The 14,325-nt window shown below is 58.3% G+C and overlaps 4 protein-coding genes across 9 annotated transcripts in view; 3 read left to right on the top strand and 1 right to left on the bottom strand.

The window, feature by feature from the left end:
- The first annotated feature begins 15 nt into the window (after nt 1-15).
- Nucleotides 16-3,317, top strand: LCAT (lecithin-cholesterol acyltransferase). Of its 3 annotated transcripts, none has more exons than XM_067718514.1 (6): nt 16-242; nt 962-1,118; nt 1,197-1,312; nt 1,405-1,500; nt 1,594-1,818; nt 2,721-3,317. In XM_067718514.1, exons 1-6 carry the CDS (start codon nt 89-91, stop codon nt 3,293-3,295), a joined length of 1,323 nt encoding a protein of 440 aa, XP_067574615.1. In that variant the 5' UTR covers nt 16-88; the 3' UTR covers nt 3,296-3,317. The 3 variants fall into 3 exon arrangements, with proteins under 3 accessions (XP_067574615.1, XP_067574618.1, XP_067574617.1); XM_067718517.1 differs by having other exon boundaries at nt 97-453; XM_067718516.1 differs by having other exon boundaries at nt 97-597.
- Nucleotides 3,318-3,466: 149 nt separating this feature from the next.
- On the top strand, nt 3,467-7,205 carry PSMB10 (proteasome 20S subunit beta 10). 2 transcript variants are annotated; one of them, XM_067718520.1, is made up of 8 exons: nt 3,467-4,811; nt 5,046-5,133; nt 5,225-5,322; nt 5,432-5,572; nt 5,849-5,964; nt 6,070-6,128; nt 6,772-6,923; nt 7,039-7,205. In XM_067718520.1, the coding sequence occupies exons 1-8, from the start codon at nt 4,756-4,758 to the stop codon at nt 7,148-7,150; spliced, it is 822 nt and encodes a 273-aa protein (XP_067574621.1). In that variant the 5' UTR covers nt 3,467-4,755; the 3' UTR covers nt 7,151-7,205. The 2 variants fall into 2 exon arrangements, with proteins under 2 accessions (XP_067574621.1, XP_067574622.1); XM_067718521.1 differs by lacking the exon at nt 6,772-6,923.
- Nucleotides 7,206-8,236: 1,031 nt separating this feature from the next.
- CTRL (chymotrypsin like) lies at nt 8,237-13,422 on the top strand. The gene is given in 12 exon segments (XM_067718406.1): nt 8,237-9,166; nt 9,812-9,915; nt 10,007-10,086; nt 10,208-10,289; nt 10,455-10,556; nt 10,558-10,604; nt 10,606-10,637; nt 10,723-10,784; nt 10,786-10,834; nt 10,837-10,856; nt 10,942-11,109; nt 13,390-13,422. Coding segments are annotated over 12 exon segments (882 nt in total). The 5' UTR covers nt 8,237-9,063.
- The window catches only part of PSKH1 (protein serine kinase H1), a 35,031-nt gene continuing 32,282 nt past the window's right edge, over nt 11,577-14,325 (bottom strand). Inside the window, exons 3-4 of one of the 3 annotated variants that reach the window (XR_010938944.1) lie at nt 13,473-13,879; nt 11,577-12,561 (exon numbers count right to left, since the gene is read on the bottom strand). Coding sequence is in view for 2 of the 3 variants with exons in the window: in XM_067718518.1 (XP_067574619.1) it covers nt 13,562-13,879 (318 nt within the window). In the remaining variant the exon portion in view is untranslated. Of the gene's footprint in view, nt 13,880-14,325 lie in introns of all 3 variants that reach the window. The other 2 variants (XM_067718518.1, XM_067718519.1) reach the window with 2 other exon arrangements.

Genomic DNA, 14,325 nt, shown 5'->3' with positions numbered 1-14,325 from the left:
TCCCACTGACCCTGGGGCCCCTCCCACCCCGACTCCAGATAAGGCGAGCCCGGGACTGCTTCACTGGGCACTAGGCACAAGGGCTGGAATGGGGCCGCCCGGCTCCCCGCGGCAGTGGGTCCTGCTGCTGCTGGGGCTGCTGCTTCCCCCCGCCGCCCCCTTCTGGCTCTTCAATGTTCTCTTCCCCCCGCACACCACGCCCAAGGCTGAGCTCAGTAACCACACACGGCCCGTCATCCTCGGTAAGCCCCCACCAGGCCCCTGATACACCAGGGCAGACCTTGGGGAACCTGGGCCCCAGCCCCTGGTAGCAGAGCCTGCTGAGGCCCTTCTGCCCTTGCATTAGCCCTGATCCCTGCCTCAGCATCTGGAGGGGCCAAAGGCTTGTCCTGCAGAGAAATCAACCCCTTCTCGCACCACACTGTTCTCGTGTCTCGGAGTTGTCTCCCCGAGGTGGGTGGAGTAGAGGGTGGGTGTGCCTGAGGGCTTGGCCGGGGCATTACAAGCTGTGGTCAGCTGTAGCCACCGGACCCTGGTCCAAGCCCCACCACTCCTTCCTCAGCCCCCACCCCGGCAAGGACAAGGTGCCCAGCCCAGGTGAGCAGGAGAGGCTCATCAGGTCCTGCCCCTACTCCTAGGCCCGGCCCCACTCCCTTGTACTATTTGTTCTCCCCTTGGACTTTGGCAGTGATGGAGAGTCACGCTACATGTTTGCTTGGTGGGGGCAGGGGTCAGTGGCCTTGGCCCCTGTACCTTCCCTGACCGAGGGGAGCCTGGGCTTTGCGGGGACGGGGCAGGGGATGTGATCAGAAAGAGAGGGTCTTGTCCTTCATCCCTGGGGGTGGAGGGTGTGGGAGATGAAGGGGCGGGGCTGGTCACTGTATTGTCGGGGAGGTGAGACCGGGGTGGGGTCCACTGCAGGGAAATGGGAGGGATCCAGAGTGAAGGCTGGTGCCTGCAGTGCCTGGCTGCCTGGGGAATCAGCTGGAAGCCAAGCTGGATAAACCAAATGTGGTGAACTGGATGTGCTACCGCAAGACAGACGACTTTTTCACCATCTGGCTGGATCTCAATATGTTCCTACCCGTTGGGGTAGACTGCTGGATCGATAACACCAGGTTCGTGCCATCCCCTCTGGCCTAGCCCCCCACCCTACTCCTTGGTTGCCGCTCCGCTGACTGTCCCACTGCCCCCAGGGTTGTCTACAACCGCAGCTCTGGGCGAGTATCCAATGCCCCCGGTGTACAGATCCGTGTTCCCGGCTTTGGCAAGACCTACTCTGTTGAGTATCTGGACAACAGCAAGTTGGCAGGTGTGTGTGTTGCAGGAAAGTGTGGGGCTCTAGGCTTGGTGGGCTTGAAGGAGCCACAGCCAGAACCCCCAGTGCCACTGCCTCGCCCACAGGTTACATGCACACACTGGTTCAGAACCTGGTCAACAATGGGTATGTGCGGGATGAGACGGTGCGGGCCGCCCCCTACGACTGGCGGCTGGAGCCCAGTGAGTGTCTCTGTGCATAGGGGGCTTGGGGCAGGGCAGGTGGCCCCTAGTCCCAGCTGTGCTGACCCATCCACCCCCCCCCCCCCCCTGCAGGCCAGCAGGAGGAGTACTACCTGAAGCTTGCTGGGCTAGTGGAGGAAATGCACGCTACCTACAGAAGGCCTGTCTTCCTCATTGGGCACAGCCTTGGCTGCCTGCACTTGCTCTATTTCTTACTGCGCCAGCCCCAGGCCTGGAAGGACCGCTTCATCGATGGTTTCATCTCTCTTGGGGCTCCCTGGGGTGGCTCCATCAAGCCCATGATAATCTTGGCCTCAGGTGAGAGGGCCTCTGATCACTTGTGTCCCGTGGGGAGGGGTGGGGGGTGGAATGAAGCTGACCGTGGGCCTGCCCTCACTCCTGTTTCTTCTCGCAGTGCTAGGCTGGGGGTGTTGTCTACCACCTCTGGGGCACAGCCCCTTTCATTGGCCCTCTGAGAGCAGTGGGCCTGGCCTGGACCATTAGAGTGTCTCCCGACAGTGTCTCAGCGATGACAAAGGGGAAGTAAACAAAGAGGAAGTTAACCCCAGCAATCTGACTCATTGCTGAGGTCTGTTCCTTGTAGCCTCAGGTCCTACCCACTCAGCCTTCGGCTGCCTTCTGCTCCCAGGAGCCCCTTTGCCCAGGGATCTGCCCTAAGCCAGGGCCAGACCCCGGGAGCCCCTCTTGCCCTTCCCCAAGGAGTGGCATAGCTACCACCTGCGGAGCACCCACTGTATTCTGGGCACAGCCAGACGTGGCCTTACCCCTAGGAGCTTAAGTGAAGGAAACACTCCCCAGACTATATCAATGAGTGTCAAACAGAGATTGGTCTCATTTCATTCTTCCCAGAACACAGCTCTGAGCCCTGTGTAGCACAGGCCACAGGGGCCGACAGACACTTGCCTGAGAGAACTGCCAGCACCATCCCCCACTGTTCACACACACAGGAAACCCCTCCCTGCCCTCCTGTTGAAGCTCTAGAGCTCTGCCTCACAGAGGTGCCACTAGGGCTTCTCACTTAACAAGTACACATGGAGCCCCTCCTGACTGCCAGGCCGGTTCTAGTCCATGACTTGGAATTGATGTTTGGAGTGGGCAAGACAAAGTTGAGCATCCAGCTGAGCTTGGGCTGAGGGGCAAGTTGTGGGCCGGGGGTAGCCAGGACTGGCTCCCTGCCCTACCTTGCTCTGTGTCCACAGGTGACAACCAGGGCATCCCAATCATGTCCAGCATCAAGCTGAAAGAGGAGCAGCGCATGACAACAGCGTCCCCCTGGATGTTTCCCTCCAGCCAGGCATGGCCCGAGGACCACGTGTTCATTTCCACCCCCACCTTCAACTACACAAGCCGTGACTTGCAGCGCTTCTTTACAGACCTGCACTTTGAGGAAGGCTGGTACATGTGGTTACAGTCACGTGACCTGCTGGCAGGGCTCCCAGCACCTGGAGTGGAAGTATACTGTCTGTATGGCGTGGGCCTGCCCACACCCAGCACCTACATCTTTGACCATGGCTTCCCCTACACGGACCCTGTGGGTGTGCTCTATGAGGACGGGGATGACACTGTGGCCACGCGCAGCACCGAGCTCTGTGCCCAGTGGCAGGGCCTCCAACAGCAGCCTGTGCACCTGCTGCCTCTGCCTGGGGTACAGCACCTCAATATGGTCTTCAGCAACCAGACACTGGAGCACATCAATGCCATCCTGCTGGGTACCTACCGAAATAGCACCGCCGTACCCCCAACTGCCAGCCCAAGGCCCATGCCCCCTGAATAAAGACCTTCCTTTGCTGCTATAACCCCTGACGTGTGTTATGGGTTCAGGGAAAGGCACTAGGGTCCTCACACCAGGATTCATTCATCTGCAGACCTGTTGCTTTGTGGAGCACAGGGCAAGAAGAGCTTTGCTAGAGCCTGGGATTGAATTGGGCACCTTGAGATATACAGCTTCCCACTCTTCTGGTTGAGCTATTTAAGCAGCCTCTCTGTGCCTGCCTCTGCTCTGGGCATGGGGACTGGAGGGAGCTGCACACACAGCTGTAGAATGGGGGTACGTGGAGCCTAGGGTACAGGATGGAGAAGATCTGAGCTGCCCCTCCTAGCTCCCAAAAGGGCAGGTGAGACCCCACCTCTAGACAGAGACTTTTGAGTGCTAGATGGGTGACAGAAGCACAAGAGTTTAGCATCTAGGAGAGTGACAGCCACTAAATAGGTCATTTCAATATTGAAGATTTAATTAATGGAGCTAAGTGATCTGAGAGAAAAGGTTAGGGAGGAACAAGGTGGTGATTCTTATGGGTCAGGGAAGGCTTCCCAGAGGAGGTGGTGCCTGTGCTGAGATCAGATGGAATGAGAAGGGTAACTGTAAAGACTGGTTTCAACCTAAGAGCAGCATGCAGCTGATACAGGGTTTAACCAGGGAAAGGGTGTGACCAGATCTCCAATCTAGAAAAGAGCCCCCTCTCTGCAGGGCAGAGTGTAGCCTGGGGGTGGGGGGTGAGGGGCAGGAAGTGTGGGGAAACCAGAGAGGCCAGTGCAGTGTCCAGGGGAGAGGATGCTAGCTGAAACAAGCAGTAAGTAGGAGAAAGAAGTGGATAATGGGTCATTTGGGATGTGAAATAAGGCTTAGCCATGGGTAGAGCCCAGCATGCCTACGAGCCACCAGATGGACGCCTACGGTGCCCCTCTTGAGAGAGGGAAGACAGCATCCGAGACATGGAAGACGGAAGGATCAGCATCACCTTGGCCGAGGACTAAGCCTCCGTGTTTGAGGTTTTAGGAAGAAGGCAAAGGTAGCAAAAGAGAGGCAGGAGTTGGGAGAATGACAAATGGCAGCCATGACTGATGCTGTTAGAAGGCCACTAACAATAACAGAGACCTGGTCAATGTGACAGCCTCAGGACATTGGGACCTGAGGTTAGAGTTGGGGTCAGGGTGGGCAGAGCTCGGGGCTCAGGCTGGACAGTGGCCAGAGAGGAGGGATCTGTCCCTCTGTTCAGACAGAGGGCCCAGGAGCAGCATGGAGAGCCAGGCAAGGGGCATCTCCCCCTTCCCAAGCTGCCTAGGACCAGAGCTGAAGGTGAAAGTGAAAGAGAAGATGCAGAAAAAAGGGGCTGGCATGCTCTGAGGGAAGGTGAAAGCGAAAGGAGGAAGCTCAGTAGTGCAGCCCGAGAGAGGTTAAGGCTTCGGCCTTCCTCCGTGTTGATCCCACTCCTCTGACCCCCTGCCCACCCGGAGATGCAGAAGACAGCGCCAGAACCCCAAAAGGGCTTCTCCTTCGAAAACTGCGAGAGGTGAGTGGGGGGATGGTTGGTTCCCCAGCTGCCTACGCCCTCAGTGGGGGCTTCCGGGAGTGGGAGCCCCAGGGTCTTTAAAATTCCTGGGGGCGAGGGTGGGGGAAGGTACGTGTGTGGAACGATTTGGGTTCTCAGGCTTACCCGAAAGGTGAGGGTAACCGGGACGGAGTTAGGGGATGTGATGACGGTCCCAGAAGAACTGAAAGCTGGGTTTCTCCCCTCCGTTTCCAGAAACGCAGCCTTAGAACGCTCCCTCCCGGGGCTCCGTGTCCCTCATGCACGCAAGACCGGAACCACCATCGCAGGCCTTGTGTTCCGAGTGAGTAGGGCGTTGGGATTGTAACACTCAGAGGAGCGGCCGGGTATGGGAGGTGGGCACTGAACCAATGGGTCCTCCCCCTCCCCCCCAGGACGGGGTCATCCTGGGCGCGGATACGCGGGCCACTAACGATTCGATCGTGGCGTACCAGAGCTGCGAGAAGATCCACTTCATCGCCCCTAAAATCTAGTGAGCATTCCCCCGCCCAGTTCCCCCCTCAAGAACCGCCCCCTCGTTCCCATCCCGGGTCCCAGAACATCCATAGTCCCGCCCACACGAACCCTCCCTTCGCCTTCAGCTGCTGTGGGGCTGGAGTTGCCGCGGACGCAGAGATGACCACGCGGATGGCGGCGTCTAACATGGAGCTACACGCGCTGTCCACAGGCCGCGAGCCCCGCGTGGCCACGGTCACCCGCGCTTTGCGCCAGACACTCTTCCGGTGCTGGGGCGGGGCTAAAATGATCCTGGGGAGGGGCAGTTGCGGGGAGGGCAGGGCTGAGAGGAGGCTTGACAGGAGAAAGGGCGGGGCCTCGAGGTCCGAGAGACCGGAAGAGGATGGCCTAAGAGGAGCTAAGAGAGTGGCAGGAAGGAACGCTGTTGGTCACGGGGCGCCAGACCACGGGAAGGGGCGGGGCTCGGGTGCAGGGGTGTTATCGAGGAGGGGCGGGACCTAGATTCCTGTGCTTTCGACTGACCGCACCCACTCCGCGAAAAGGTACCGGGGCTACGTGGGCGCCTCGCTGATTGTGGGCGGCGTAGACTTCACCGGACCGCAGCTCTACTGCGTGCACCCCCACGGCTCCTACAGCCGTCTGCCCTTCACGGCCCAGGGTGAGCGCTTCCGCCCCCTTCCCGCGAACCCCGCCCGTGGGACCTCAACGTTTATCCCGCGACTGGGAGGCCGCGGCTGACCTCCGATGCCCTTCCTGCCTGCAGGCTCCGGCCAGGATGCGGCCCTGGCAGTGCTGGAGGACCGGTTCCAGCCGAACATGACGGTGAGCGACATCTCCCCCCCACACACACTACGCGTGCATTGGTGGGAAGTGTACACCCGGGAGCTGGGGAAACGCAGAGGTACCCTGGCCTACTCTAGAGCTAGGCTTCTCGGAGGTGACGACTGAGTGGAGACTGAGGGTCCAGTGGAGTGAGGGTGAAGTGCTATTCCAACAGTGCCAAAGCTTGGACTGTCCCAGAAGTCAAAACTCCTCAGAGAGGACCATTTGGTGTTGAGGGAGAAGGGAACAGCAGGTGGGGTCTGGAGTCTGGATTTTGTTTAGGGTGGATGGAAGCAGAAGGCATATGTCACTTTATAGGTGCTTATGGCCCAGAAAGAAAAAGGCAGTGAGCCAGGGATTGTGGGTGGGTGAATAGCCCACTGGAAGCAGAGCCACAGGTGTGACTCAGAGAAGTTTGTGAAGATGGGGGCAGTGGGAACATTGGGGTCTCTGGAAAGAGGGATACTGAAACCAGGGTAGAGGAGCCTGGGGTGGAGATGGGGATGTAGGGAGAGAGAGGAGTTTGGGTGTGAGAAAATGGTAAATAGTTCAGCCTTCAAGATTAACAGTCTCCAGGCTGTAGCCTGAGGGTGATACTAAAGGGTCCATCAGGACTCACACACACACACACACATCTTTACAGCTGGAGGCAGCGCAGGAGCTGCTGGTGGAAGCCATCACTGCAGGGATCCTGGGTGACTTGGGCTCTGGGGGCAGTGTGGATGCATGTGTGATCACTGGGACCAGCGCCAAGCTGCTGCGAACACTGAGCTCTCCCACAGAGCCTATAGAGAGGTAGGAGCATAGGAGATGGGGGAATCACAGGGGAGGATGGGGTGGTAGCAAGGGAAATAGGGGGCTGCAAAGAGAAGACAGGCCACTTGATGAGGTCATCCTTTCTCCTTCCCAGGTCCAGCCAGTACCGCTTTGCCCCTGGGACCACAGCTGTCCTGTCGGAGACAGTGATGCCGCTGACCCTGGAGCTGCTGGAGGAAACTGTGCAGGCCATGGATGTGGAGTGAAGTAGGCTGAGGCTTAGAGCTTGGAACAAGGAGGAATAAACCCAGAAAACACAAATACCTAGACAGATGGCTGTGTCCTTCCTGGGTGGAGGGGGACAAGCAGCCAGCAGGGCTCTGTACCTAAGGTATCCCTGCAGGGGCCACTTCCTCCCATGGCTTCAGTGCCTAGCCTAAGGGGTGCACTTCACCCATCACCTTAGGCATCTACCCCTCCAGAACCCCAGCCCTGGGAAGTATCACAGGCTCAAAGTGGAAAGCCCCCTCCTGACTCTCCACACTACAGAGGCTCCCCCTACCACTCCCATGCCTTGCTCTTGCCCTCTAGTCCACTGAGGGCTGTTGTACAACCCAAAAGGCCCTATGTATTGCCCCCACATAGAGCCTTTACCTGGCTCATCAGTGGCCAAGGACACAGCCCACAGCTCTCAGTCAGACCGCCCCCATCCCCACTGATGGCTAAAATGCTGGTGGAGGAGCTGCTCCCTGATTCCAAGGGCAAGTTCTCACTCCTCACCCCTACAGTGCCTTTACCTGTGAAACCCCTCTGATGACCAGGCATACCTGAGGTGCTAACATGATGCTGAGCTTCTGTTTGCACATGTTGGGCTGTCACTAAGGGGATTGACTCCAAGTTTTCTGGGTGCCAGGGATCACAGGGCTCATGTGGGGAGAGATAATATGACACATTTATCCAGCAGACTTTTGCTGAGCACCCACTGAGTGTCAGCCCAGGTGCAGGTTGCTAGTGGGAGCATCCTGCCTTGGGAGAGAATGGCTGAGCTCCCCTGGAGCTTTGGAACTGTTAGAGTCTGCCCAACCCCTGGGGAGGGTCTACTCCAGGCTGGACATCCCTGGGTCCCCGTTTATGCTTTTTCCCTCAGTATTTTATTATGAAAATTTTAAAACATAAAATCTGGAAAAAAGTTGAACACCCATATACCCACTGCAGACTTTACAATTTGTATTTTGTTATATTTGCTTTACCATGTATCTGTCCTTCCCTCTAGTCAGCAATTAACTCGTTTTTTTGACTGATGTGTTCTTGAATCAGCCAAAGCCCTCACACCCCTAGAAGGAGGCAAGCCAACTTACCTGTTGCAACTTTGCACACAGGGGTGTCTTCTCTCCCTTGGGTCAGGCTCACCTTGGGGCTCTACAGTGAATGGACTGTAGACACCAGGGGCTTGTCCATGGGAGCCCCAAGGCCTGGAGGCTGTCAGAGATTTGATGGCTGTCATTCTTCCACCCCTGATCTCCATCCAGGATCGGCCAGTCACCAAGGGCTCATACCTTGCCCTCCTGTGCACAAGGCCCCTCTTAGGTGTATCATCTCATCACGAACAGTGTGGGCTTTGGAGCCAGATAGATGAAGGTTTGGGTCCAAACACACCATGTGGCGGAAGAGTCAGCATCTCCCTGAGCAAACCGTGACACCCATTCCAAGTTGAAGAGGAATCACTGAGGTGATATGTTAGGATTTGCAACCCGCCAGCACCCCCGTCCTGGCCCTGGCCCTTCCACAGCAGAGCCGGTGCAGGTAGACATTCCCTCTACCAGTCAGGAACACCCCTGGGTGCTGAGCAGGCTTCTGTGAGTTTGGTGCTCCTGATAGCCCTGCGAGACTTCCCTGATCCCAGCCACCAGGTGGTTACCGTTAAGTCTAACCACAAGTCCTTGGTACCTGGTGCTCAACATTTGGGATGTGAGGTGGTTCAGGGATCCAGTCAGGGGCCAGGCTTTGGGAGGTGGAGGAGGTGAGAGCCTCACACCTGGGCTCTGTCTGGTAAGTCAAGGCCTGAGTGGAGGACCTTGACCCAAAGAGACCCTCCTCCTGCCTAGAGCAAGGAGGAATAATGGCAGGGAGCTGAACCTCCACAGCTGCCTGGCCTCAGTCCTGGGACTTTGGCTCAAGGATGAAGAGAACCATAAAGCCAGGCCCAGTTCTCAACCTCACGCCTGCCACAGTGTTGCTGCTCAGCCTCATCCTTACCCTGGTCCTCCTTGGCTCCTCCTTGGGTAAGTGGGCCTGGCCCAGCCCTGACTGAACAGCCTTAGGGCAACCCAGCTCCCAGCAGCAGCCCAGGCTTCCTGCTCAGGGGCTCAGGGCAGGGGCCAGGCTGGCTAGAAGGGAAGCAGGTGGACAGAGTAGGCAAAGGAGAAAGGATGTGGCAAGGCTGGGCAAGAGGGGGTCAGGGGCCAGTCTCACAAATGGGACAGGAGCTTGGGCTGGGCCCAAGAGCCGGGGAGGGTTTAGGAAGCTGAGAAGCAAAGGTTGGACGTGTAGTTTAGGAAGAGCCTTCTGGCTGCATGTGGGGTATGGACCATTGAGGTCTGGAGGGAGTGAAGAGGCTAGGAAGGAGACGGGAATATTCCTGGGGACAGGGAGAAAAATGGCCTGGGATTGGGGGTGGGGTGGAGTTGGGGAATGGTGGGGCATAGGTTGGAGAGCGATGAGGAAGAATGAACAGAACTTGGGGGCTGGTTGGATGGGGGCAACTGAGATAGCTATAGAGGCCCAGAGGTGCTCAGGGTGAGAATGGGTAGTGATGAGCCCTCTTGATTTGGACCCCTCTGGGGGGCACAGCCTGGGAGCACCCAGGAGGAGGAGAGGAGAGGTGTGCTGGGATGTGGGAAGCAGGTCCTCACCAGCCCAATGGTCAGGTTGTGGCGTTCCTGCCATCAGACCGGTGCTGAGCTTCAGCCAGAGGATTGTCAATGGGGAGAATGCAGTGCTGGGCTCGTGGCCCTGGCAGGTGTCCTTGCAGGTACATGCACCCTGGGTGTGGGGCAGGGTTTCAGGTGTTTCATGCCTGGGTGTAGCCTGGGCCCACCCCCACTTCTGACCCCTGACCCCAGGACAGCAACAGCTTCCACTTCTGCGGTGGTTCCCTCATCAGTCAGTCCTGGGTGGTCACTGCTGCCCACTGCAATGTTGTGTGAGTGCTTCCCTTCTACCTGCAGCCCCCCCAGCCCCCACCTCCCCACCCCCTTGCCCTGGAGGCCTCTCTCTTGTCACTCTGCCCTCCTTGTGGCTGCCCAACCCCGCTCTCACTGCAGCCCTGGCTGCCACTTTGTCATCCTGGGCGAGTATGACCTATCATCCAGCACTGAGCCTTTTCAGGTTCTGTCCATCTTGCGGGTCAGTGCCTGGGCTGCAGATGGGGAAGGAAGAGTGGGCAGTGTAGGTGTGTGGGCTCTGGGGGTGAGGAATTTGGAGCATGCCCTGGCCTAGTCCCCTCAGCACCCATCACACTGGGGGCCTGTGCCCATCCCCATCTTGCATGGCCCCTTCCTGGCTCTGCAGGCCATCACGCACCCTTTCTGGAACCCCACCACCATGAACAACGATCTGATGCTACTAAAGCTCGCCTCCCCAGCCCAGTACACAACACACATCTCACCAGGCAGTTTGCCTGGCTCCCTCAAATAAGGTGCTGCCTGAAGGCCTCACGTGTCACCACTGGCTGCGGCCGCCTCAGCGGTGCGGGTAGGAATTTGGGCCAAAACTCTGGGTGGGAGGGCAAGGTGGGGACAAGTCATCTGGGACCTAACCACCCACTCCCGGCCCACAGGCAGTGTGACTCCTGCACGCCTGCAGCAGGTGATTCTGCCCCTGGTCACCGTGAGTCAGTGGCCAGCAATACTGGGGCTCACGCATCACCAACTCTATGATCTGTGCAGGGGCCTCGGGGCCTCCTTGTGCCAGGTGAGCACTGGTACCCTGTCCTGTCCTCTGCACTGTCCTGTGGCACTCCCACCCTCCACACTGACTTCTCCCCTCCTTCCATCAGGGTGAATGTGGAGGCCCGCTTGTCTGCCAGAAGGGGGACATGTGGGTGCTCACTGGTATTGTCTCCTGAGGCGCCAATAACTGCAACGTGTGCGCGCCTGCCACGTACACTCAGGTTAGCAAGTTCAGTACCTGGATCAATCATAGCCTACAACCAAGCCCACCACAGGCCCTCTCCCCGTCTCAGTCCAATAAAGACCCCAGGCTCTGTCCTCTTGTGTATGCCTGTCTGTCTTCCTGGTTCAGGGAAAAGCAGAGGCTAGGGCTTCCCTGGTGGCACAGTGGTTGAGAGTCCGCCTGCCGATGCAGGGGACGCGGGTTCGTGCCCCGGTCCGGGAAGATCCCACACGCCTCAGAGCTGCTGGGCCCGTGAGCCATGGCCGCTGAGCCTGCACGTCCGGAGCCTGTGCTCCGCAACGGGAGAGACCACAACAGTGAGAGGCCTGTGACCGCAAAAAAAAAAAAAAAAAAGAGAGAGGCTCTTGGGGGCCCCATTCCCCAAGCGGAGTTTGTCTTCTGGCACGGCAGGTGTTGAGGAGTTAGGATCCTCCTAGACTAGCCGTGACCAGGTTGGGCTCTTCCCATCTCCCCACCGCCTCCTGGGCAACCTCTTGTCCACAGCAAGAGACTGGGCTGTTGGAATGAATGGGCAGCTTTCCCTGGGGAAGGCAGCCTGTTTATTGAGTACGAAGGATACATTTACAAACTTGAGTACACAAAATAAATAACTGCACATTCTCCATCCACAGTCCATGGCATAAAGGCCCAAGTCTCCAAACTCCCTCCGTCCTACCTTCAGGACCAGGCCCATCCTGGCCAAAAGAGGAAATAAATCCCCAGAGGCACTTGGGGAAGTAGGGGGAATTCTGAGGCCATGGGGCTTGGGCTTTCCACTGCCTTGTGCTAGGAGAACTGGAGACAGGAGGAGGGGGTGTACAAGGCACGAATGACTTGGCCCAGAGTGGTCTCTTTTGGCTTGGTTTCCCACTGGAGGTGGCACATGCAAAAAGAAGAGGGCCTAGCCCAAGGGAACCCACTGGGAGGAACTAAGAGCCAAACCCTCCCTGCTGGCAGGGGACCTGCAGTCCAGCTAAGGCTAAAGCTGGGCCCTGGCTCCTTCCCACCCACTGAAAGCAGCTGTGGAGGGACAGGGCTTGGGTTCCAGCCCCGTCTGTGGTGGTGGGGAGGCACCATGACTGACACGGGATGGTCTGGCTCAGACCTCTGGGAAAGCAGCCACCCAATTCCACCCACCTCTCAGAGGGGCTCCCTCCAGATGGAGATTCAGCGGGGCCCAGAATGGAAGGGTAATGCTGTGAAAAGAAGCAGGGACAGGCTGGACTGAGCAAGGCCACCGTGAGAAGGTCAGTGCCCCAGGCACTCAGGGTTCAGAGGCAGGTCACACAGTATGGCTAAGTTCCAGGGGGAGCTGCGCAAAAGCTCAGCAGAAGGGGATAGGGTTGAGCACCCCGGGGACCCTCCCTCAATGCAGCAGCTCCTTCCTTCCGACTTCCTCTTGGAGGATAAAGGGAGAGCATGGTGCTCATTCCTCGGCCGCCCATACTCATGCCAGACACTAGATGGCTCCTTCATGCAGCTGCAGAGGAGGGAACAGCAGCACCTGAAGGGAGAGGCAACACCAAGGGTGGAACCCAGGCTGACACTGGAATCCTGATGGGGCTCTCCCTCGGAAGCCCCTGCCCTTTGCTTTGGCCCAGGTGCCCCCATCCCCCAGGTAGCAGCAGTGGGGCTCCTTTTAACCCCGCACAGTTGGGAAGGAGGCACCTGGGGAATAGAATGGGCATCCAAGGGGGAGAGGGAGGTGATAGTAGGCTCTGTAAAGAAGGCACTGAGTGCAGTAGGCTGGTGGGCAGGAACTCTCATAGTCAGAGAGAGGCTGAAGCCTGGAGCAAGCCTGCTACCAACATGGCCACACAGTCCAGAGGGCCAAGGACCATTCCACGGTCCTACCACCAGAGATCCTGGCAAGTCCTGGGGCCGGGAGGAGTCCCCAGGGGCACCATGAAGGAAGACAGATCTTGGCTGGGAGGTGGGAAGCTGTTTAGACTTAGCCAGGGGCTGAGAGTCCAGCCAAGGCACAAGCTGTGGGCCTACCTGGGCCTCTCACTGGAGCATAATCATGAGGATCAGGATGCCATGGAATGTGGGGCGGGGGGAGGGCAGACAGGAAGGCTTGGTAGAGGAAAGGGGGGATTCCAGAAGTAACTGTCCCAAAGAGTCCTGGGACCACAAGACACCCTCTACCTGGCACTGCATGCTCCTTTGGTCTAGGGAAGAGCCAAGAGGTGAGGAGACTGAAGGCCAGGTCCTGCCCTTCCCCCAATATGTACCAGAGCAGTTGTCCACCAAAAGGAGCATTAGTGCCAGACCAGGCTCCCCGTTCAGGGGGCTCTTATGCCCCAGGGCTCCCTCCACTCTGTCGCACCAGACTCAGGCCCAGGGTGAAGATGGGGACTGCTGAAGGCACAGAGAAGGGGCTGGGGCCATTCACCTACCACTGACCACACAGACCTATCTCTAGAGAGGGCGGTGGGCCCAGATGGCACAGCAATGTGTGGCCAGGCTGGGGCCATGCCATGTCAGCACCCCAGCCTGCCAGCTCAGCCATTGTACTGCTGCTGGTAGCGCAGGTTGAGCTCCCGCAGCTCTCGCTCCCGCACTCGGCGAGACTTGTTGGATCGTGTAGAGCGGCTGGAACGCGTGGACTGGGCAGATTTGGTGCTCTGGCAGCGCGAGGAGGCGCGTTTGAGGAGGTTCTGGGAGATGGAGCGGTGCAGATTCTTCATAGACGAAGAGGCAGCCATGCTCACCACCCACGGATGCCTCAGGGCCTGCAGTGCCGTCATACGGGCGCCGGGGTCCACCGTCAGCAGGCGGTCAATGAAGTCCTTGGCCAGGTTGGACACACTGGGCCAGGGCTAGAAGCCAAGGACAAGCATTAGAGCGAGCACACTCAACATTGCCCTGAACATCCCGATGATGTCACCTACACAGCACTCAGACCTGTCCAGTAGCCCTGCACTCTCCCCCTAGAGAGAGGAACTGCCCGGCTCCTCTCACGTAGAACATTCCGGGCCTCCCCTTCCCACCCAGTGCTGACCCAGGCCACTGAGCAGAGGCTGCTCTCTGAGTGACAAGGAGTGTGATAGGAGGAGAAGGATCCACCCCCTCCCTGAGGAGCAAACTTCAAAGGTGCCCTGGACTCAAAGCCTGGTTCAAGGAGGTGGCCCCCGTCAAGACCACCCAACCTACACCAGGACCACCATAACATCAGGGCGATTTAATGAGAACGACCCAAACCTTCCACCATATCTTGAGCCGGACTTAAGCTCCCATCACTGGATGCCCATACTGAGTCACTTCC

Source organism: Pseudorca crassidens, chromosome 20 (assembly GCF_039906515.1).
Source record: "Pseudorca crassidens isolate mPseCra1 chromosome 20, mPseCra1.hap1, whole genome shotgun sequence".
In the NCBI taxonomy this organism is placed as follows: Eukaryota; Metazoa; Chordata; class Mammalia; order Artiodactyla; family Delphinidae; genus Pseudorca; species Pseudorca crassidens.
This window is presented reverse-complemented; position numbering and strand designations above follow the sequence as displayed.